Source organism: Megascapheus bottae, chromosome 28, assembly GCF_031878675.1.
Source record: "Megascapheus bottae isolate mThoBot1 chromosome 28, mThoBot2.hap1, whole genome shotgun sequence".
Taxonomy (NCBI): Eukaryota; Metazoa; Chordata; class Mammalia; order Rodentia; family Geomyidae; genus Megascapheus; species Megascapheus bottae.
This window is the reverse complement of record NC_143536.1, coordinates 8937402-8959226: the sequence shown is the minus strand read 5'-3', so window position 1 is coordinate 8959226 and position 21825 is coordinate 8937402. Positions and strand designations below refer to the sequence as shown.

The following is a 21825-nucleotide window of genomic DNA, read 5'->3' as shown; positions in this document are numbered from 1 at the left end:
GGGCCTGGTGGCTTGTGGGTGTGGCCACAGCTGGACATGGTCTCCCACTTTTGCCACGGGGAGGAAGGACTTCAGGTTTTTCCAGCTAGGGCCCCCTAAGTGAATTCTGGGACAGGGAATTGCCAGCAGGAAATTAACTCTGAGAGAGCTGTGATGGTTCGGGGAACCCTTCCTGCTGCAGGCTGTTAAGACAAAGCACAGGGCTAGAGGCAAAGAAGCTGGAAAGAGACGGAGGCAGGGCTAAGGCAGGGGAAGCAGTGGCTTCGGTGACTCTGAGACCCAGGCTGGCAGCTCCATAAACTATGAATTGGTTTTTATCAACTGTTTACAAGGGCTGGTAACGTCCTCTGCATTTACAACAAAAACCAAACTCCTGCTCACCTCAGCAGCTCTAGACCCGATCTCTCCAGCTTCCCAGCCTCTGGCTGCTCCTGCTTTCTTGGGCCTTACTACTTCCTGGCTTGTTCAAGGCCCTCAGTTCAATCCTCGACAATGCAAGGAAAAAAACAACATACTGCTTCCTCTCCTTCCTCACAGCCGTTGTACTTGCTGCTGCCAGCCTTGCCACTCTCTATAACTTTCTTTCTCTTCAGATTTCAGCTCAGGTGGCACTAGCTCAGGTTCTAGTCTAAATCAAAGCTCTATAATTATCCTATGGAACCTGCAATACTTTGCTACCCTTTTTTGTCCCTCCCCGCTCCTACAGCTTGAACTGTCCCTAAACCTTTGTGCTCAAGACTAACATTCTACTACTGGAGCCACAGTACCATGTTCAGATTTTGGGGGTTAATTGGAGGTAAGAGCTCATAAACGTTCCTGCCTGGCTGGCTTTGACTTACAATCCTCAGATCTCTGCCTCCTGAGTAGCTAGGATTTTAGGCACCAGACACCAGTGCCCAGCTTTGCTATCTGCTTTGATCTCGAGATTCATCATGCATTTCCTCCACTAGGATTCTGTGGGATAGGGACCTAACTTGTGTTCTTGCAGGACCCCCCTGGCCTAGCTCAGGGCCTTGTCCACAGTTACGTGCACAAGGGCTGAAGGACAATGTCTTCTAAGTGTAGATTTCACTGTCTTATGAATACAAAGCTGACTTGCAGTATTTAGTATATTTTATTAGCTTCTCAGAACTGGGGAGCTAGCTAATCTCCTGATTTTATTATATATAAACCAGAGTTGAAATTCAGGGTCTTGGGTTTGCTACACTGGTGTTCTACCACCTGAGCCATGCTTCCAGCATAGCTTTTCTACAGGTTATTTTGGAGATGGAATTTAGTCTTTCTCCATGGACCAGTCTTGAATCGAAGATCTCAGTCTCTTGAGTGGCTAAGAATGTGTGTGTGTGTGTGTGTGTGTGTGTGTGTGTGTGTGTGTGTGTGTATGAGTGAGCCACCAGCACCTGGATATAAATCCTTTGATTTTAAAGATGAGGAAACTGAGGCCCAGAGGGGAGAGGTGACCTATCCAGAGTCACACAGCTGAGCAGAAGGAACACCCACATTGCACAATGTGTTCTGGCCTGTGTTGGCTGGGGCCCTGCTGGGTCTCGAAGTACAAGAAGTGATCATCATAAATCAAAATGTTGGAGCCAGGATTTTGGCCTAGTGGTAGAGTGCTTGCCTAGCATGCATGAAGACCTGGGTTCGATTCCTCGGTATCACATATATAGAAAAAAGCTGGACGTGGTGCTGTGGCTCAAGTGGTAGAACTCTAGCCTTGAGAAAGCCCAAGGACAGTGCTCTGGCTCTCAGGAGAGCGTGAGCCTCCCCCTCCCCCCCCGCAAATAAATAAATAAATAAATAAATAAATAAATAAATAAATAAATATGTTAATAATGTTCAACATCTTCCCTGTATCAGGCCTTGTACATTTGTTATTTTACATTAATCTGTAAAACAGAGGTGTTCAGGTCTCTTTTGACAGATGTGGAAACTGAGGCTCCAGGAAGTGAGTTGAATTGCCCAGGATTAGGCTACTACAAAGTTACAGAACCTGGATTTAAATACGAAAGAAATGGTTAGGTGGCGGTGGTGGAAAAGACAATAGGAGTAAAAGTGACAAAAGTGCGGGGAAGCAGGATTGGCTCTGCTCAGGCAGCTGGTGGCGCCACCTGCCGCTTCCCTCGGGAACTGCAAGCGCTCCGTGTGCAGGCGCAGGGGCGATGGGCGCACCGCTGGGAGACTCGAGTTTTCCTATACTGGAAGAGCCCACCCACCACCAGCCAGCAAAAAGCCAAAGGGCGCCTTCTCCCCCCTCCTCCGGCTCTCCTGTTACCCTCTGCCTGTGACGATAACGGCATTACTGTGCAACGGCGGGCGGTACTCCCGATTGTGTGGAGGAGAATCTGAGGCTTAGAGAGGGAAGGCAACTTGCCCCAAGCCACAGCGCCCAGTAGCAGAGCCAAGACTCCAATTCACCATGGCACCCCACCACCATACAGAAGCACCTGCAGGCCTGGGGGTTTGGCCTAGTGGTAGAATGCTTGCCTAGCATGCATGAGGACCAGGGTTCGATTCTTTGGTACCACATACATAGAAAAAAGCCAGAAGTGGTGCTGAGGCTCAAGTGGCAGACCACTAGCTTAGAGAAAGCCCAAGGACAGTGCTCAGGACCTGAGTTCAAGCCCCAGGACTGGCAGAAAAGAAAGAAAGAGGGCCGGGAGTTTGGCCTAGTGGTTAAAGTGCTTGCCTAGCATGCACAAAGACCCGGGTTCGATTCCTTGGTACCACATACATAGAAAAAAGCCAGAAGTGGTGCTGTGGCTCAAGTGGTAGAGTTCTAGCCTTGAGAAAGTCCAAGGACAGTGCTCAGGCCCTGAGCTCAAGCCCAGGACTGGCAAAAAAAAAAAGAAAGAAAGAAAGAAAAAAGCACCTGCAGTTTTATTTAAAACAGACTAGGGTGGCCTCCTCGCTCAGCAAATTTTAACTAGATGAATCAACAGGGGGAGAAAAATGCATCTATCTTGGCCCAACTTTGGGGCTATATAAAGGAACCCCTATGGTTCGGTCTCCTCTTCTAAGTGGAGTGCCCACAGCCCACATACAATCCAGATGGTGAGAAATGATGGGTTCAGACACTTTCACTAGACCTGGTATACAGCTGGTGCTCTATGTGTTCTTTCTTCTCTGCTCCAGGTAGAACTTAGCCCCACCAACAGGGATGACCCAGGAAGGCAAAGAAACACTACTTGGTCTAGTCTTGAAATTCCAAACTCCAGGTGCTCCTGGGGGAGGGGGCTCCCCACAGGCACTAGCAGTGAAGATTGGCTCTGGGGGAGCCCTTCGTTCCACTAGCTAAGTGGCCGGGCGCTTCACTGTAGTATGGCTGAGACAGGTAGAAAAGAAAGCAAGAGACTGAATGCTTTTAATCTGCTGGCAGAGTTTTGTATTCCTGGGAAAGCCAAAGTAGGGGAGTGGGCTAGGAAGTAATTAGGGTTTAGGCAGAACAGGAGAATTCCATGGGCAATATGTGAAAAGATGATCAAGAGACGATTAGTTCTGGCTTCCATCCAAACCAAAAGAAACCTTTCAAATTGGGCATCTGATTGGATTACGCGCAAGACCATTCAAGGTATTCCACTGGCTTGGAGGTGTAGCTCAGTTAGTAGAGCACCAGCCAATGAGCACTGAATTCAAGTTCCAGTCTCAGACCAAAAAGAAAAAGGTTCCATAATTTCCAGGGTCAAGCTCAAATGCTGGAGTAGCACAATGTCATGCAAATAAAACAACTTGCTCACAAGGTGAGCCTCTTGCCTGAAGTACCAGGCTCCTTGGGGGCACTGCTTTAGTAGAGCATGGAACTAAGAAGTGAAATCAGTCCTCACTCAGATCCATTGTCTCCTCAGCCCCACAACAGAGGCTATCTGCATTTCATCATCGCCTGGGGCTTTTTTGGATACTAGGGTTAAAGACTTAAGAAGCAAGCCGCACACAGATATGATTCCAAAATATAGATTTATTTGTTAACAATTATTTAGTTTCTGCATAAAAATCACCAATTGTTCCTCATTGGGTTTTTTTTTCTCTTAAAACACACATCAATTCTTTGGGGATTACTTTATTTGCCCCAATACTTGAAAAAGCAAACAAACAAACAGCTCTTTTTTATTGCCAGGAAGAGCAGCTGTAAGGCAGTGAGGTGGTTTCTTGGGTTTCTCCAGCTGGTGGCTCACGCTTTCCTCTCCGGAGGATTCCTGGGTCCATGGTCTCTGAGGCTAGAAAAGCTGAGCCTGAAGAATATAGTCATGTATGGCCATGTGCTGGAAAAGGCTTGCTGGTGGATTTCGGCCATTAAAATAAAAAAAGAAAGAAAAAGAGAAAAGCTCTCTGGAGAGACAGAGGAAGCAGGGTTTGTAGAAACTGTGCTGTGCATACCAAACGCTTCCTGAGGATACACAGTCAGTCTGTTTTCATGAAAAAAAAAATATATATATATACATATTAATCAGCATGATTTCCAATCAAACTCGTTCATGGTTCTTAAAATATCCCAAACATCATGGGACAAGATCCTCATAAGGATGCTGGGTTTGCTTTATCCTCAGTCAGGATTCTGGGTGAGGAGAAAAATCAAACCACAAAAAAAAAAAAAAAAAAAAGAAAACAAAAAACCCTAGGACTCAATTTATTAGCAACGTTAATTGGTGTGTACCACGCCAGAGTGCCAGTCTGAGTCATTGTGAACTTAAAAGGCGATTTGGAAGGAAGATGGGGATCTATTGCTTCATCAGGATGGGCCCCAAAACATGATTTAAAAATAAACAAAACAGGCCCCCCCGCCCCCGCAGGCCGGGCAGGCCAGGCTGGCCGGGCGTGGCGCTGGGGGCTGGGCTGGCTTGATTCACAGTGATTCGGGATAGCCCGTCTCTGGTGCCAGGCGGGTGTGCCTAGACCTTGTAGTTGAGCTCCGCATTCATCTTGGTGTACATTTCGTAGATCACGTCGATGGTGGCTGTGTAGTTGACCAGGAAGAGGCGGATCTTCTCCAGGCACTCCTCTTCCGTCACATTCTGCCCTTTGGACAGTGCCTTCAGGAAGTCAGATTTATATGGCGCAGCATAGAGTGCTGCCTTGAGACCGGCAAGAAAGGGGGGGCTCTGTGTTAGCAGGGGATGCAAATATGGCATCCATCTAAGTTGCTTTTGTAAAAATGAAAGTTATCTAGTAGGCACTCCACCTACCACTGGGCACACAGGAGACGCTCGGCCCACTACTAGGTGCATACAAGTTGCCATTAGTATGGGCTGAGTACACAGTATTGTTGGCCCCAGCACTGAGCACACAGTAGGTACTAACCCCAGGACCAGGCACATAGTAGGTGCTTGGCCAGCACTTGGCACACAATAGTTGCTGGGTCCTGCATCAGGCACACAGCAGGTGCTCACTCTGGCAGAGAGCACACAGTAGGGGTTTTCTGCTCTGGAGGGGTAAACTGCTACCTTGGGACACTCACAGCTCCTAATGTGGTCTTTCTTTTGTCCTTGCAATACAGCATTAACTTTCACAGCTTCTCCAATACTTGTGGAGTTAGAAAGGCACAGTACTTCAGAGCCAGGAGGAAAAAGACACAAGCAGATAAAAAAGCTTAGGTGTGCATTTGGCAGGATGAGGAGCAAATCATTCCTAAAAGCACTGGCTTTGACTGAGTGCAAACCACGTGCCAGGCACTCTCTCTACATAAAACTCATTTAATCTCCAAATCGGCCTGTGGGCTCAGGCCTGCTTCATCCTCATTTGAAAGGTGAAATTCCCAAGGTGCAGGGAGGTTTATTCCCAGCCTAGCCTTGAACTCCTAGGTTCAGGTGGGACTACAGGTGTGTTTCACCATGCCCAGCCAGCCATCCTTATCTGAGAAATAGGTGGATCACAGTTCATGGGCAGCTGTGCTGGCGAGGCACGTGGAATACTGGCAGGGTTGAGGGGTGTTTGTGAAGCCTGGGTTGGGGCAGCACAATGCCAGGGGGGTAGGACACTCAAATGACACCAAGGCCAAGAACAGCTCTGGCCACGGGCACACAAGTGGCCTCAGAGCGGGTGAGGGCTCCACTGGACACGGCAGAAGCCACCCACCTGGAAGATCTTCTGCACGATCCAGCCGTGGTACTTCTTGAGGGCCATCTCGTAGGCCTTAGTGGCGTTGACGCGAATGAGGTTGGGGTGATTCTCATCCCGCTCCCCGTCACAGATGCTCTGCAGGAAGACCTGGATAAAGCGAAGTCCTCTGTGGCCAGAGAAGAGACGACTCCTTAGGACCCACGGCCGTGGTACTGGCCTCACGAGGCATGGCTGGGAACTGGGGATGCCCAGGCAAAGGGCAGGGGGATCCCTGGCACCATCTGAGCACAGCACCTCCCTGGCACCCTCTCTCCTGGCCAGGAACACCATGCTTATTGGGTTGTAAGAGGACCCAGGGCAGGGCGGGGTGGGCTATCCATGCCATCCTTCTGCGGAGGGCTCTGTGGCATTGGAGGGTCAGGAGAAGGGTCTGAGGTCAGTAGGAAAACCAAATGTGCAATGTGGGCAGTGCCCACCCACTGATGCCCTGCTCCTCTCAGCAGGGTGTGGCCACGAGGGGAACCTCCCACCCTCTGCATGGAGGACTGGGGCTCCCCTACAGGCTCAGGTGCAGGCCTGGCACCACCCCTGCCTCGCTCTCCCAGCTGGCCTCCAGTGCCCTTCACCCCCACACTCCTGGGGGTCCCTGTGAGCTGCTGGGCTCCAGCTCTGAAGGGGGGGGGTCTAGTCTGGGTTCAGCCAGACACCAATTCCCACTCCTCACCTTGAGGCTTGGAGCAGAGCCTGGAGCATCAGGGGTCAGTCTGGGGGTGGCACTGAGAAAGGACTTGGTCCCTGGCATAGAAGCCTCTTGGAGCCACATGCTCTCCCTCCCCCACAGGGGCATGGTACCCCAAAGTCTCCCATGAGCCCTTGCTGCCCTAGTGGCTTCCCCTGTCACCTTTTCAGCCACAGCAGCGCCAGCGTGGCCCCCACTTTGGGCCACTCTGCCCCGTACATCTCCTTTTCCACCTCTAGAATGTTCTGCAGGGTCCGGAACTTGGCTGGGTCGGTGTCATACACAGCTTTGATCTTCTGAAAACAGAGCATGGGGGTGGGCATTGGAAAGGCTGCTCTCATGTGGGATCTTCCGGTCCCCAGGGAGAGCGGCAGGGACAAGATGTCTCCTAATGACAAGGGCCCAAGTGTTGGCGCTGATGAACAGCCACACGTGGTCTTCAGTGGTGAGAGCGGAGCAGGAGTTCTCAGCCAGGCTGGAACCAGACTGCATGAGTGCAAAGGGGGCATGGAGACCCCTGAGGACCCCTCCCCGCCCCCAAGGGCCAGGCCACGCCCCCTCTTGTCTCCTCCCTCTTTCTTGGTGTGGGCTAAAGTGCCCAGGCCAAGTACTCACCGTGATGTTGCCACTTATGTCAGCCTTGATGGGCATAAACACGGGGGAGCCAAGGCAATCTAGGGAGAGAATGGGGACGAGGCTAGAGATTCAGATGGTACACAGATGTGGCTCGGATGTCACGATGGGCCGAGGAGGACAAGGGGATGTGGGAGGAGGCTCCTGGTGGGCCGGGCAGAGCTGTTTCAGGTGTTGGAAAGGTTCTGGGGGGCCTGGGAGGTACTGAGCTCCAGAAGCGGACCTCGTCAGTGCCTTCAATGCAAGGGCTACATCCCCATGAGGCGACAGTCTGGCTTTCTGTGTGTAAGTGCTGCCCATAGCGACTCCGTGGACTTGGGCTAGACTCCCTAGCGCTGCCCACTGGCAGGGTGGGCTTAGAGTTATTTGTTCAGCTTTCCAGGCCTCACTGGGGAATGACACTGGACGCAGTCAGGTGCCAAGCCCATGTAACGGAGTGTGGTTTAAGAGGTGACACCGTCTGCTGCTGACCGGATGCTGGGCTCCATGCCAAGTGCCTGTCTGTCCTCTTCCTCCTTCCTCATGCCTCACAGGCTTTCCCAGGACAGGGACAGCAAGGCAGCCAAAGCTCCTGGCAGAGGGCTTGGCACTGAGGGAGGAAATGCATGGATGCTGGACTCTTTTATTACAAAGAGACCCCCATGAGACCCCTGCCCCTGGCCACTGTCTTTGCTAGGCCTATCATAGGATCCAGGGAGCAAGGTCCCTGGCGAGGGCTGGCACTGGGTACCAAACCAAACCCACATGGGAGACATGGCTGCCAGCAGGGCCAGGCAAGGCCTTTATGTCAGCTGACCATGTGCAGGTGTGGGAGCAGGGGTGGGGGGAGACCTTCTGCAGGCCCGATCCCAGAACATCCAGCCAGCCATCTGGAAGAGGTCCTGGAGGACACAGCTTTAAGTGAGCAACCCCACAATGTATTAGGAAGAAGTCAGGGCAGGGATTCAGGTAGATGTGGTACCCAAAGGCTGCTCAGCAGAGACAGTGGAGTCACCTCCCTGCCCCTGTCTCCTCCTGCATGGAACAGGTCAGAGGACTGTCACAGGAATTAGAAATAGTGCAGCAGCTAGCTGTGCAGGCCTGTGATCTAACACTTAGGAGGCTAAGACAGGAGGAGGAGCATTTGAGGCCAGCCTGGGCTGCACAGCAAGACCCTGTTTCAAAGAAAGAAAAAGGCTAACCAGGAACCAGTGGTTCACGCCTTCAATCCTAACAACTCAGAAGGCTGAAATCTGGGAATTGCTGTTCAAAGTCAGCCAAGACAATTAGATCTGTGAGACTCTTCTCTTCAATTAGCTACCATAAAGCCAGAAATAGAGCTGTGGTTCAAAGTGGTAGGATGCTAAGCTTGAACACAAAGAGCTCAGGGACAATGCCCAGGCCTGGAGTTCAAGCCCCAGAACTGACAAAACAGAAGAGAAGAGAAGAGAGGAGAAAAGAAAAGAGCAAGTGCACTGGGGCTGTGCAGAGAGCCCATGGCAGAGCCCAGCTCGGAGGACTTGAGGCCCTGACTGCAATACATCAGAGCAGCTTAGCAGTGAGGCTGGGTGATGGCAAACACTCCGCTGGGGCTTGAACTAACTCCGCGCCTGGCATTTGTGCTTGGCTTTGTAACTCAAGGCTGGTATTCCACCACGTGAGCCCCAGCTCTAGTCTAGCTTTCTGCTGGCTAACTGGAAGTAAGAGTCTCACAGCCTCTTCTGCCCAGGCTAGCTCTGAATTGTGATCCTCAGATCTCAGCCTCCTGAGGAGCTGGCCCATTTCTCTCTACTTTCCTCCACATTCACTCACTGTTCCAGCCTAGTTGCGTGGAATGCCCAGCGTATGGCTGTCTTGCCCACCAGGTTTGTCCTTTAAGAGCAAAACAGGGACCAGGTGGCCTGGGCTGCCTGCCGTGCCAATGCCCACTCAGCACCCTGGATGCCCATACATCAGTCAAGAGTAATCTGGAGTTGCCACCCTGGCAGGTTCCATTCCATCCAACCAGGACAATGGATGGTAAGCAAAGGGACCTGGGCCTCAGTTTCCCTGCCTGTAACAGGATAATCCTACGGGAGGGGAGAAGTGTCAGTGTGAACATCAAATGCTCCATGAGCCTCTATGGGCCGATCTTCACCCCCGGCCTTCAAACAGAGAACATGGGAACCCCATGCTCGGTAGCTGGGCACAGACGGCCAGGCCGTGTTCCTCAAGGATTCGGGTCACTTCTTGTGTATTTCAGAGATGCAGAAAGGGTCCCTGGCATCCTTGGCTCTGGGAATGGGCCGGATGTAGTTCTGTGTGTCTCCGCCCAGGAGGCAAGAGAAAGATGTTTTGTTTCTGGTTCTCCTGACATTGCGCTTCCAGGTCACGAGGCCCCTGGTCAGCAGGCGCTGGGCCCCACAGGGGTGGTTATTGTGTGCTGTGGAGGCCACACAGGCCAGAGCTTCTGTGCCACCGGCTGGGAGTGGGTGGGGGCTGCAGGATGCTTCTTGCAGAAGCTGAGAGAGGGTGACAAGAGACCAGTGCGGCAGCTGGCAGGAATGGTGGCTCAGTGTGCATCTCTGTGCATGGTACGTGTACATACAGAGCCAGAGCCAGAGGTGGCTGAAGGCAGGCTATGAGAGTGAGGAGGAGCCCAGTGGACTAGAACCAGCGGGTCCTGGGTTCAAGTCTAAGCTAAGGGATTTGCTACTGAAGGCTCGAGTCCTTGGTGTCTAAGGTCCAGAAGTGCTCCACCAAAGGCCTTATGAAGGTGTAGCATGGGAACCCCGGACCACAGAGAAGTCACAAGACACAGTCAGAGCCATACAAGTGCCAGGAACCCAGACACAACAACAGAGCTGGGGGAGGGAGGCTATCTCACTTCTAGAACATTTCCACCTGTTCACATGAACTCAAGGCAAAGGAGAACACTCTGATAGAGAACCCCAAAGCAAGCATATGGTGGCCTTGCTGACAGCTCCCATTTGAACTTGCCTGTGCTAGGTGCTGGGTGCTGAGTTCTGGGTGCTGAGCTTAGTCTCCAGCAGCTTATGTCCCCCTTACCTTTCCTACCAAACCCAGCCCCAAAACTACTGTTCCAGTTTTACCAGTTTTCCAGACTTGTTTTGTTAATTGACAGCAAATAGACTCTTCGATACACCTGGACAGACCTGTCTGCCTGGAGGGAGGGAGAGGAGAGAGAGAGGAAGGAAAGAAGGACATTTGGGTGGTTCTGGTTCATCATCTAACCTCCACAGAGAAAGGAAGCTGTTATTAAACAGATAAAAGTCAGATAAGATCCCACCAATCTATTTCATAGCGCTAGACTGCAAGCGTGCACAGAGAGTTTCCATACAGTGCAGCTCTGGCTACCTAGAACTCCTGGTGACCCTCTCTGCTTAGGGGAGGCTCTTTGCTAAGGATGTTAGTCATCCCGGGAGACGTAAGTAACAGGAAAAATCTGATTACAAAATCCAGGGTCTTTCTGTATGGGGCAGGGAAGAAATTCCACCACAAAAGTCCAATAACCAAGTAGGGCAAGAAATAGACTATGCGTAACAAATAAAGATTCTCCTTGATACATAAAAAGTGCTTACAAATCAATAAGAAAAAAAACAGGTCTATAGAAAACTGAGCAATTAACAGGTAAAAAGTGATTAATCTCTATAATGAGAAGAAAAAACAAATATTTCCATCTACCAGTTGATTTTACAAATTTATCACAATGTAATACAAACATCCCTGTGTTTCATACTTATTATAACTTTCTAAAAAGGGTCAGCGTTAAAAACATAAATGATAGCCTGGTGCTGGTGGCTCATGCCTGAAATCCTAGCCCCTCAGGAGACTGAGAGCTGAGGATCATGGTTCAAAGCCAGCCCGAGCAAGAAAAGCCATGCAACTCATCTCCAATTAACTACCAGAACACCAGTATCCCATAGGCATATGCATGTATGCATGCAATCACACATAGGAGTCACGGTAAAGGTTGACTCAGGGAGGCCCATCCCCCTCTTCCCTGCAGGCTCTGCATGGTCTGTCTTCAGGTTTCTTGGGCTTGCGAGCGCCCTCCTCCCATTCTTTAGTTTGTACTTTACATTGTTTTCCAAGCTGGTCTCAGATTGTGATCTTCCTATTTCCACCTCCCAAGGACTGCCATTACAGACAAGCACCACAACCAGCTTGTTTTTGTATGTATCTTTTTTTTTGATGTACCTTGATGGCCACTTGCTACTGCTGTGATTCTGTCTGAAGGGCCAGCTCTGTCACTAGGACTTGCTAAATAAAAGGAATTCGAGTGCCAGGGGAGGCATTTGCGCATGTCCTCCTCTTGGCTGACCATGGCTGGACAGGAGCCATGGGGGCCTCCTGCCTGGGTCTCTGCCACAGTGTCCAAGGGTGACTCTGCCCAGAAAGCAGAACTTCCCAGCAGCTACCATGTGTACCCACACAAGACTCATTTCCTCTTTGTGTGTGTGTTTGCGTGTGCCAGTACTAGGGCTTAAACTCAGGTCCTAGATGCTGTCCCTTAGCTTTTCCCCCTTCTCTACCACTTTAGCCACCACACCTCCACTTTAAAAGCTTTTTTTGTGGTTGGAGGGGTGGGGAGGGTTATTACTTAGAGATAAGAATCTCATAGACTTTCCTGCTTGGGTTGGCTTCAAACCGTAACTCTCAAATCTCAGCCTCCTAAACTAGGATTAGAGGCAGGCTGGAGCTTGGTTCATTTCCTCTTTCCAGAGCCTTCCCAGAATTGGAGAGTTACCCATCATGCTCTGCAAGCTCTCAGACCAGCTGGCTGCAGCTCCGTGGCAGGTAGAACCTGTCTCACATTCTTGAGGTCCCTGGTGCCACCCTCAGAGAAGAGCACAGCACATATCCAGAAATTTCCATCCTGGCTGCCCCCACAAGGCCTTTATCTCTGCTACTGAGTAACAGGTACAGAATTACCCTAACCTAGTCCACCCTCCCTTTTCATCTCAGGAATAATCTTCATTCAGGAACAAAATGCTGAGCCAGGTGTGGTGGCACAGGCCAGTAATTCCAGCACTGGGGAGGTTGAGACGGGTTAGTCAACCAGTTGGAAGTCAGCCTGGGCCAACCTAGTGAGACCCCATGTCAAAAGACCAGCAAAAGAAACAAGACTTTTGAGATGTAAGCTTCAGTTTCAGCCTGTGTGACTCAAGACAAAAACAATCTAGCCCAACCCCAAAAAACTTATCTCCAAAAAGGGGTGACAGCATGCATGCCCTTACCACTAATTCCATTGTTTTCCTAGCTGGATGATAAAGTTCAGTAATTAGGCACATAGGTTACAAGGATCACAGTGGAAGCTCTCAAATTCCAAACCAGTGGAAATAAATCATTTATCCATCTCGGGGTGGGTACTGCCTCAGCTCACGTGGCAATCAGGCCTACTGAAGGAGAAGAACCCTGAGGTTCTTTTTTCTTTTATTTTTATGAGTCCTGGGGCACTATCCCTAAACTTCTTTTTGCTCAAGGCTAACACTCTACCACTTAAGCCACAGTACTACCTCTGGTTTTTTTTTTTTTCATTTATTTTTATTTATTTATTTATTTGTTTGTTTTTGCCAGTCCTGCTGACTGAACTCAGGGCTTGAGCACTGGCCTTGGGTTTTCCTCAAGGTTAGAGCTCTACCACTTGAGCTACAGCACCACTTCCAGCTTTTTCAATGTATTTTCAGCCCCTTTTTCCATTCATGTGGTAGTGAGGAATAGAATTCATGGCTTGATGCGTGCTAGACAAGCACTCTACCACTAAGCCTCATTCCTAGCCCCAATCCCGAGGTTCTTACTACCTACAAAAGGAAACAATGTTTACCAAATAATTCAAAATATTGCCTTAAAAATGACCCCCTTGGGCTGGGAGTTTGACCTAGTGGTAGAGTGCTTGCCTAGCATGCACAAAGACCCAGGTTTGATTCCTCAGTACCACATACATAGAAAAAAGCCAGAAATGGTGCAGTGGGATCAAGTGGTAGAGCTCTAGCCTTGAGAAAGCCCAAGGACAGTACTCAGGCCCTGAGTTTAAGCCCAGGACTAGCAACCATTAACCTGACAGATGCCGCCTTTGGCAAAATTTAGGCTTCAATGGAGAGTGCAGCTGGGCAATCCATCTTATTTACCTGCTGTGTGGCCTGGGAGAAAGTAGTTAACTTCTCTGAGCTGTAGCTTCTTTGTAAAGCCAGGCTAATAATGATTTTGCCTCTTGGATTGCTGTGATGCTTAAGTGAGATTGTGTAAGTAAATAGATGAGTACAATGAAGGACGCCCAGGTATGTGCTCATTTGAAAAGAAGCTGTTATTATTTCTTTATGCTTGTTATTATACATTATATCATCATCATCATCTTTCTCCTTCCCAATAGACAAAGCTTTTCATTAGAGAGGAAACCCAGAACATGATCAAGAAAGCAAAGCAGATGGGAGGGGATGAGGAAGAGCAGAAGGAAGAAGAAGAAACCAAAGGAGAAAGAAAGGAGGGAAAGAAAGAGTGGGAAAAAAAAAGCTATCGATGCCAGTGGCTTATATCCCTCATCCCAGCTACTCAGGAGGCTGAGATCTGAGGATCACTGTTCAAAGTCAACCCCGTCAAGAAAGTCCATGAAACTCTTCATCTCCAATGAACCGCCAAAAAAGCTGGAAATGGAGCTGTGGCTCAAATAGTGAGGAGCCAGCCTTGAGTGGAGAAAGCTAAAAGGGACAGTGCCCTGGCCCTGAGTTTGAGGCATGTACATAGGTGTATATGCGCACACGCACACACACACACACACACACACAATCTCAGAGAAGTTAGGACCTTGGGCAGGAGGGGCATAAACGGGACAGGACTGGCTTTGAATAAGAAGCACTATGAGAATGTAACAAAAGGCAGTAGCCTTCAGCTTGGCCATTTTAAAAGCTGAAACAATGAAACCCAGATTTTCATTTTCCATTCTAAGCTCACTGAAATAAGCACACTGCCAGGCCAAGCAACTTCCTGTCACTTCCCTACCCTGCCCCCCCCCCACCACCACAGCAACTCCAAACCACTGAGGGCTGCTCTGATCCTCCGAGGGCCCCCAGGCCCATGCAGGGCTGGCACTGCCTCAGTGCCCAGAGTATAGTTTTGCCAAATTTCTTCACCTCTCTGAAGTAGTCTGGGGAGAACGGTGCCAATATTCTTCCCAGTGCAGGCTTGGGGACTTCACCCCTGCTTTCTGTTCTGTGCTCTCCAGCAAGAAATGCTGGACCCCAGGCCTGATCTCATGCTAGCAAGATCTAATTGCTGTCAGCAGGAGACAAGCACGAGCAGGTACCCAGGATCCCCACTGAACGCGGGCCTTCAGATGCTGTAAAGGACAGCACTGGTGTGATTCTGCCTGAAGCAGCCAGCAGCTGCCCCTGAGCCCTGGCAGTGTGTCATCAAGACTCAGAAGTGACTTCCCAAAGGCTGTGTGACAACAAGATGCCATTTCTACAGCTCCCTCCTGCCTATGCAAAAATGGGGTGATTCCAGGTGTTGAGCAACCACACCACCCTATGAGATCACATCTCCACGGGTCCTCTGGGGAGGCTGTGCTTCCTCCACTCACAATCGGGACTGCAGACTCAGAGAGGGCAAGTACCTATGCAGGGACACAGTGTCAGCCCCCAGCTCCCCACAGAAATCAAGCTTGGGCTGGCTCAGCTTGATATGAAAGTCTGTGTTTCTTCCCATTCATCTGTCCCAGGTGTTGTTGTCATGGATATGGGCAGAAGATGGGTTCAAAGAGGCTTCTTCCCTCTGCACCTCAAACACAGTCAAGTAGTGGGTCAGAAAGCAGACTGACAGGATTCTAAGGTCAAGAGCAACCATTCTAAATGACATCTCACTGACTCTTCCTCTGCCTGCCAACTATGAGTGCCTTAGAAGGGCTGCAAAACTGACAGAGAATGGGGGGAGCGGGCAGGCTTCACTAAAGCCAATCTAGCAGACGGACCAGTAGGGTGTGATCCAATTACTGGGTCAAGGAGAGGGAACAGGGGTTGGCCTCGAAGTGGATGTGGCAAAACCTGCACAACTTGAGAGAGATTCAGGCTAGAGATAGAGAAGACGGGCAAAGCCCAATGAGATGTTCAGAACCGGACAAGCAGGAGGCAGACTTGCATCCCACACCCACTTAGCACAAAGAACCACCACCACTCGCCAAGCCCAGCTAGCTCAGTTACAAACCACACCCTGCAAAGGTTTAGGAACTGGGGCTTGCTCTAGCCGGTGAAAAGCCTGCACACCCCTGAGCCCAGTAACTGCACTTCTAAAACAAAGTTACAAAGAACTGTGCACAGAAATATACCCAAAGGTATTTGTAACATCATTGCTTGCCCAGAGTGAGAAAACAGGCTGCAATGTGTGTCTAATAGTAGCGGATTGGTTAAATAAATGGGGTCCATCTGGACACTGGATGGCTCACGTCTGTCCTCAGAGTGACTCAGGAGGCTGAGATCTGAGGATCGTGGTTCAGAGCCAGCCTGAGCAGGAAAGGCCATGAGATTCATTTTTTTTTTTGCCCATCCTGAGGTTTGAACTCAGGACCTGGGAACTGTCCTTGAACACTTTTTGCTCAAGGCTAATGCTCTGCCACTTGAGCCACAGCACCACTTCCGGCTTTTTCTGTGTATGTGGTACCAAGGAATTGAACTCAGGGCTTCGTGCATGCTAGGCAAGCACCCTACCACTAGACCATACTCCAGGCCCCAAGACCATGAAATTTCTATCTCTAATTAACCACCCAAAACAAAAACAAAACAGAAGTGGTGCTGTGTTACCGAAGTGGTAGAGTATTAGCTCAGGGACAATGTCTAAGTTCCAAGTTCAAGCCCCATAACTGACAAAAAGATTATAATCAAAATTAAAAATAATAATAATAAATGTGGTCTTTCAAGCCACGGAATTGTTAGCACATGTGAAATATAGTGGCATGGAGAGAAAGTCCTGCTGAACCGATGGGTGGATAAATAGGTTCTATCTTCTTCCTCAAAGACAGATACAAATGAGTCTAAAAGGAAACTACTCTCAAATGCCAGGGGAATCTCTAAAAATCTTACTTCAAAAGATTATAGGAGGCCAGGAGTGTAGCCTAGTGGTAGAATGCTCGCCTTGCATGTACAAAGACCTGGGTTCAATTCAGGTCCACATACTCAGAAAAAGCCACAAGTGGTGCTGTGGCTCAAGTGGCAGAATGCTAGCCTTAAGCAAAAAGTGTCCAAGGACAGTGCCCAGGTCCTGAGTTCAAGCCCCAGGACTGGCAAAAAAGAAAATTACATGAGGGGCCAGGAACATGGGAACATGGCCTAGTGGTAGAGTGCTCACCTAGCATGCATGAAGCCCTGGGTTTGATTCCTTGGTACCACATTCACAGAAAAGGCCAGAAATGGTGCTGTGGCTCAAGTGGTAGAGCGCTAGCCCTGAGAAAGCTTAAGGACAGTGCCCTGGCCCTGAGTTCAAGCCCCAGGACTGGCAAAAAAAAAAAAGATTATAGGAATGATACATGCTGGTGGCTCAATCCTGTAAGCCTAGTTACTCAGGAGGCTGAGATATCAGAAGACCAAGCTTCAAAGCCAGCCTTGTGAAGAAAAGTCCATGAGACTCTTATCACCAATTAGGCACCAAAAGGCTGTGGTTCAAGTGGTAGGACACCAGCCTTGAGTGAAAAAGCTAAGGGGCAGTGCCCAGGCCCAGAGTTCAAGTCCCAGTACTGGTACATACACACTATCTATTAAGTGAACTCACTTACATGCTAAGAATACATTAAGAATACTAAGAATACAATAAGTGCTCAACAAATTTTCCTTCCATGTCTAAACCTTCCTTGCAGAAGTAAGTACTTTTTCAAAGACACAGATTTCAGTAAAAGAGGGATGGGGGGATATGAATCAGAGCTGATTTTGCTTCCCCGAAGATACTTCTGGGGTCACATTTTGGAAGGTAGCATTCAGGAATGTTTAACATCTTATGACATACAGGGCAGTCACATCCTATCCCCAAAGAATGTCCCCCATGCTGGCTGTGCCTAAATGGACAGGCCATCTGCATTAGAGAGCCACACACACACTGCCCAGGTCTTCCTGGTAAATGGCTGCTCCTCCCTGCTTTAGTTCCTCAGAGCCAGGATGGAAGAACTTCCCCCAAACCTGAGCCTCAAACCTTCTGGAGAAATTGCTACAGAAGAGCACAGCATACCATGGATTAGCGCTTTCCTTTTTCCTTATTTTATGCTAAGAAGCATCCTCTTCAGTGAACAGTGAATGGCTCTTGTGGGCAGAGACAGGGCTCCTCAATCCTTTGTGGACCAAGCCTACTGTGGCTTCTGTCTGAATGGCGCTTCTGTCCAGAGCTGTGACAGCCCTCTGCACAGGATGGCAGCAGAAACAAGGGTCTTTTGAGAGAAGGGAAAGAGGAGGGGGCAGAGGTGCTCCCCTGTGCTGGTGCCAGCCACCACCTCCCCCTTTCCTGCCCAGCCAGCCAGATGGCAGCCCCTGGGGTGGACCCCAAGAAGAAGAGCCACAGAACTCAACCTATCTCTCCCATTGTGGCACTTACAGCTGGCACTGAGACTGGAACATTCTCTGTGGTGGGGGCTGCCATGTGCATTGTAGGATATTTAGAAGAACTCCTACTGTACCCCTTGAGTTATGGCAGAGACAAAAATGTTCATAGCTGAGAGTCAGTGGTTTAAACATATTCTAAATCCATGCCCAGAGCAAGGTGGCTCTGCCTGCAGAAGTTCATTCAACCAAAGAGAAAACAAGAAACAAAACACAAAAGAAACAACTCCTCAGTGCTAAGACCACTATAACCAGATGCAGTATTATCTCAAGCTGAAATTTTACAATAAGCAAGGGTTGTAGTTACACACTACTGACTGAGCACCTACTATGTGCCAGGGTACTGCGATCACAGCGATAGATGTAAAAGACTGAGACCCCACTTTCTGCCCCAGGGTTGGGTGGGGAAGAGGGAGTGGGGGAGACTCATCTAGACCAGGCAAGCTCACTCAGCTCGTGTGACACTGGTTAATCATCTACTGTGAGAAGGAAGCAAAACTGGATCCAGAATTTCCAGCTGTAAAGCCATCCCCTTCCCCTCATGGCCAACATTCCCTCAGGTGCCTTCGTGCTTCTCACCCAGCCTCAGTCATCACGGCTAGTCTAGGAGTTCAGCATCTCCATTTTACAGATTCGGACCCTGAGGCTCAGAGGTGGAGGAGGAAGTCTAGGCTAGAGCTAGGCACAACTGGGCACTTCTGTGGGAACAAGTGCCCCCAACCTGCTCTGGAAATGACTCACTGGGTAGCAGATCCCTTCAGTCCAAGTCTGTCCCTTTGTGGGTTTTGGCTGGACTCTGTCCTGGGGACTGATGTCTTCCTGCAATACAACAGCAGGGTGGGGCTCAGGGAGAATTCCCATGAGAAGAATGCACAGCTCAGGTTGCACTCTTTATGGACCAAGAGGCAAAGGGCAGAGGAAGATGTCATTGGCTTCCATTCCCATTTTCCATGTATAACCTGGACTAGGCTGCGCTGGGAGAAGTGGGAGCTCAGAGGACCTTCTTTGACCTTTGGGAAAGGAGGTCTATATGTGTGTGTGAGCATGCTTGTCCTGGGGCTTGAACTCAGGACCTGGGGGCTGTCCCTTAACTTTTTCTCTCAAGGCTGGCATTCTACCACTTGTGCCACAGCTCCACTTGTGGCTTTTTTGGTGGTTCACTAGAGATAAAAAGAGTTTCATGGACTTTCCTGCCCCAGCTGGCCTCCAACTGTGATCCTCAGACCTCAGTTTCCTGAGTAGTTAGGATCAGAGGTGGGGGCCACCAGGGTCCAGCAGGGCTTTTCTCTTTAGAAGCAGAGACTCCTTAGAAGAGTCCAGAGGGTGGAGTCTGACATTCAGCCCCATAAAGCAGCTCCTCTGATCCTCACACAGGATCTCAGCCTAAATGGAGGAAATTGCTTTCAATAACTTCCCCTAGAAAAGGGCCCTGGCATTTTGCAAATGGTTGCTCCAATCCCCCTCCCTGCCTGTCTCACCCTGAGAGGTGCAGTTTTTTTTGGGGGGGGTGGGAGGTAGGATGTCTTTGATCTGCAATATGGAGCGATGGACAGATTCTGGGCCCATGAGAGACGCTGGACGCGAATGATGTTTAACTCATTCTTAAAGGAGGGTGTTGAGCACCACTCTGATAGGGGAAGAAGATGGGGTGAGGGATGCAGGCCTTTGGGGGGGGGCGGTAGGGAGCCTGAGAGGAGATGGAGGATCCAAGAGTCCCTTGGGGGTGATGCCAAAGGAAGGGACTTGGGGAGGGGGGTACGGGTGATTGGGGGTGCGGGAGGGAGCAGGGTAGGGCTGGAGTTATCTGAAGGGAGATGGAGGGCTTGGAGGTGTCTGGGAATGTGACGTGGTTGGAGCAGGGAGAATTTGGGGGTGCTTGGAAAGAAGGGGAGTCTGGGGAGTAGAAATGGGACTGGGGTGTGTGGAGGAGGGATGATTCTGGGGCAGGCAGGCCTCCTCCCCCGGGTCCCCCCCCCCCCCCCCGCCGCCCGGCCCTCACCCGACTCACCGAAGAAGGGCGGCAGGTGGGACACCGCCTCCAGGAAGGGCCCGGTCTCGATCTGCTTGTCCGCGGGCAGCGGCTTCAGCAGGTGCTCGGCCAGCAGCGCCATTTCGGGGTCAAGGCCCGCGGTGATGCCCCAGCCGGCACCGCGGGCGTCCACGCCGCCCCCCGGACCGCCGCCGTCAGCGCCGGGGCCGTCACTGCCGCCGGCCGGGAGCTCCTGGGACGCCAGCGTCGCCACTTCCGCCTGCGCCGCGCCCCCGTGGCTGAGCGCTCAGCGCCGCCCGCCGGCCGAGCGCCTAAGCTATCCGGGGCGCCGCCCCGCCCTCCCGACCTTGTCCAATCCGCGCCCGGCACCGCGCCAACACGTCCAATCAGCATCCACCTGTGGAGATTTCCCCACTCTGCCATTGGTCCGGGGGCGGGGCGATGGGAAAGCCCGCGACTCGTGGGCCGCGGTCCGCCCCCTGAGCCGCTCCCAGGTGAGACTTTTCCCAGGCGCCTCCCGCCGCGCCCTCGGCGCTTCGACCCCAGGAGGATCTGCATGACTCTTCTTATCGCCAATTAACCAGCAAAAAGCTACAAGTGGAGATGTGGTTCAAGGGGGCAGAGAGCCACAGCCTTTAAATGAAAAAGCCCAGCAAGAGGTTGAGGCCCTTGGGCCGGGAGTTTGGCCTAGTGGTAGAGTGCCTGCCTGGCATGCGTGAAGACCCGGGTTCGATTCCTCCTGTACCACACACATAGAAAAAGCCAGAAGCGGTGCTGAGGCTCAGGCTAGAACACTAGCCTTGAGGAAAGCCCAAGGACAGTGCTCAGGCCCTGAGCTCAAGCCCAGGACTGGCCAAAAAAAAAAAAAAAAAAAAAAGAGAGAGAGAGATTGAGGCCCCGAGTTCAAATCCCGGTGCAACAGAAATCCTCTCAGAGCTACTGGCTGAGACAGGCTGTTGGAATGAAGAGCTAGCCCAAAGGAGAGGTAAGAAATAACCCAAGCAGGCTGGGAGTGGAGGCCAGGGAGGCAGAGGGGCAGAAGCAAAGAACATGAGCCCTAGTGTCAGAATAATATCTGCCATTTTTTACTAAATAATTCAAATTGAACCACTCACAGGGAAGAGGAAAGAAGGGATTGGTAGACCAAGGGCATGACCCAGGTAGAACCAGGAAGTGACAAGGGCCACCATCATATCTTGCGTGTACCTCAGATCATGACATGCCCCATCAAGTTTGATCTCCCACTGATAGGCCAAACTACCAGCTTGGGCTTGTTCCCACCCCACCCAGCCTTACTGCCTCGAGCATCCCACCATGTCTCACCACAGCCTCATCTGTCACCAGTAGAGCCAGCGCCCCAACGCAGTGCCAGAAACCCACCCACTTTTTAGACACCAACATCACAGCCCACACAGGGACCTCAGGCATCCATCCCGATATCTCAAACTGTTCTTTCCCAGCCAAGCCACTCTTAAAACATGACCGATACAAGAAGCATCTGGATTTAGAACATGGACTTGATATGTCCTTGTGCTGGGTTCACCACGTGTCTTGAAAGTCATCCATCCATCTGTCCATTCATCTGTCCGTCTGTCTATCCATCTGGCACATTTTAAGTGCCCATTCATTGTAGAGAAGCCTCTTATCTTCCCATGACTTATAAGAAGTATTGGGCTAGAACTAGAGGCCAAGCTGGCAGCTATATATAGTGTATACTGTGGTCTGGGGATGACAGGCTAAAGAGTGAGGCAAACTTTCCATCATCAAGGGGCACACAGCCCATCCAATGGGTACTATTTAACCATTTATTCTACTGGCTGCTGCCCTAGATTGTTAGTTTTTGGATTCCACAAGAGAAA

At 50.6% G+C, this 21825-nt stretch overlaps 1 protein-coding gene across 1 annotated transcript; it reads right to left on the bottom strand.

The window, feature by feature from the left end:
- Positions 1-4090: 4090 nt before the first annotated feature.
- Gltp (glycolipid transfer protein) lies at positions 4091-20199 on the bottom strand. Its single transcript, XM_090319971.1, has 5 exons — positions 19985-20199; positions 7409-7467; positions 6956-7089; positions 6070-6220; positions 4091-5069 (listed from the first exon to the last, which is right to left on the bottom strand). Exons 1-5 carry the CDS (start codon positions 20085-20087, stop codon positions 4887-4889), a joined length of 630 nt encoding a protein of 209 aa, XP_090176097.1. The 5' UTR covers positions 20088-20199; the 3' UTR covers positions 4091-4886.
- Between the last annotated feature and the right edge of the window lie 1626 nt (positions 20200-21825).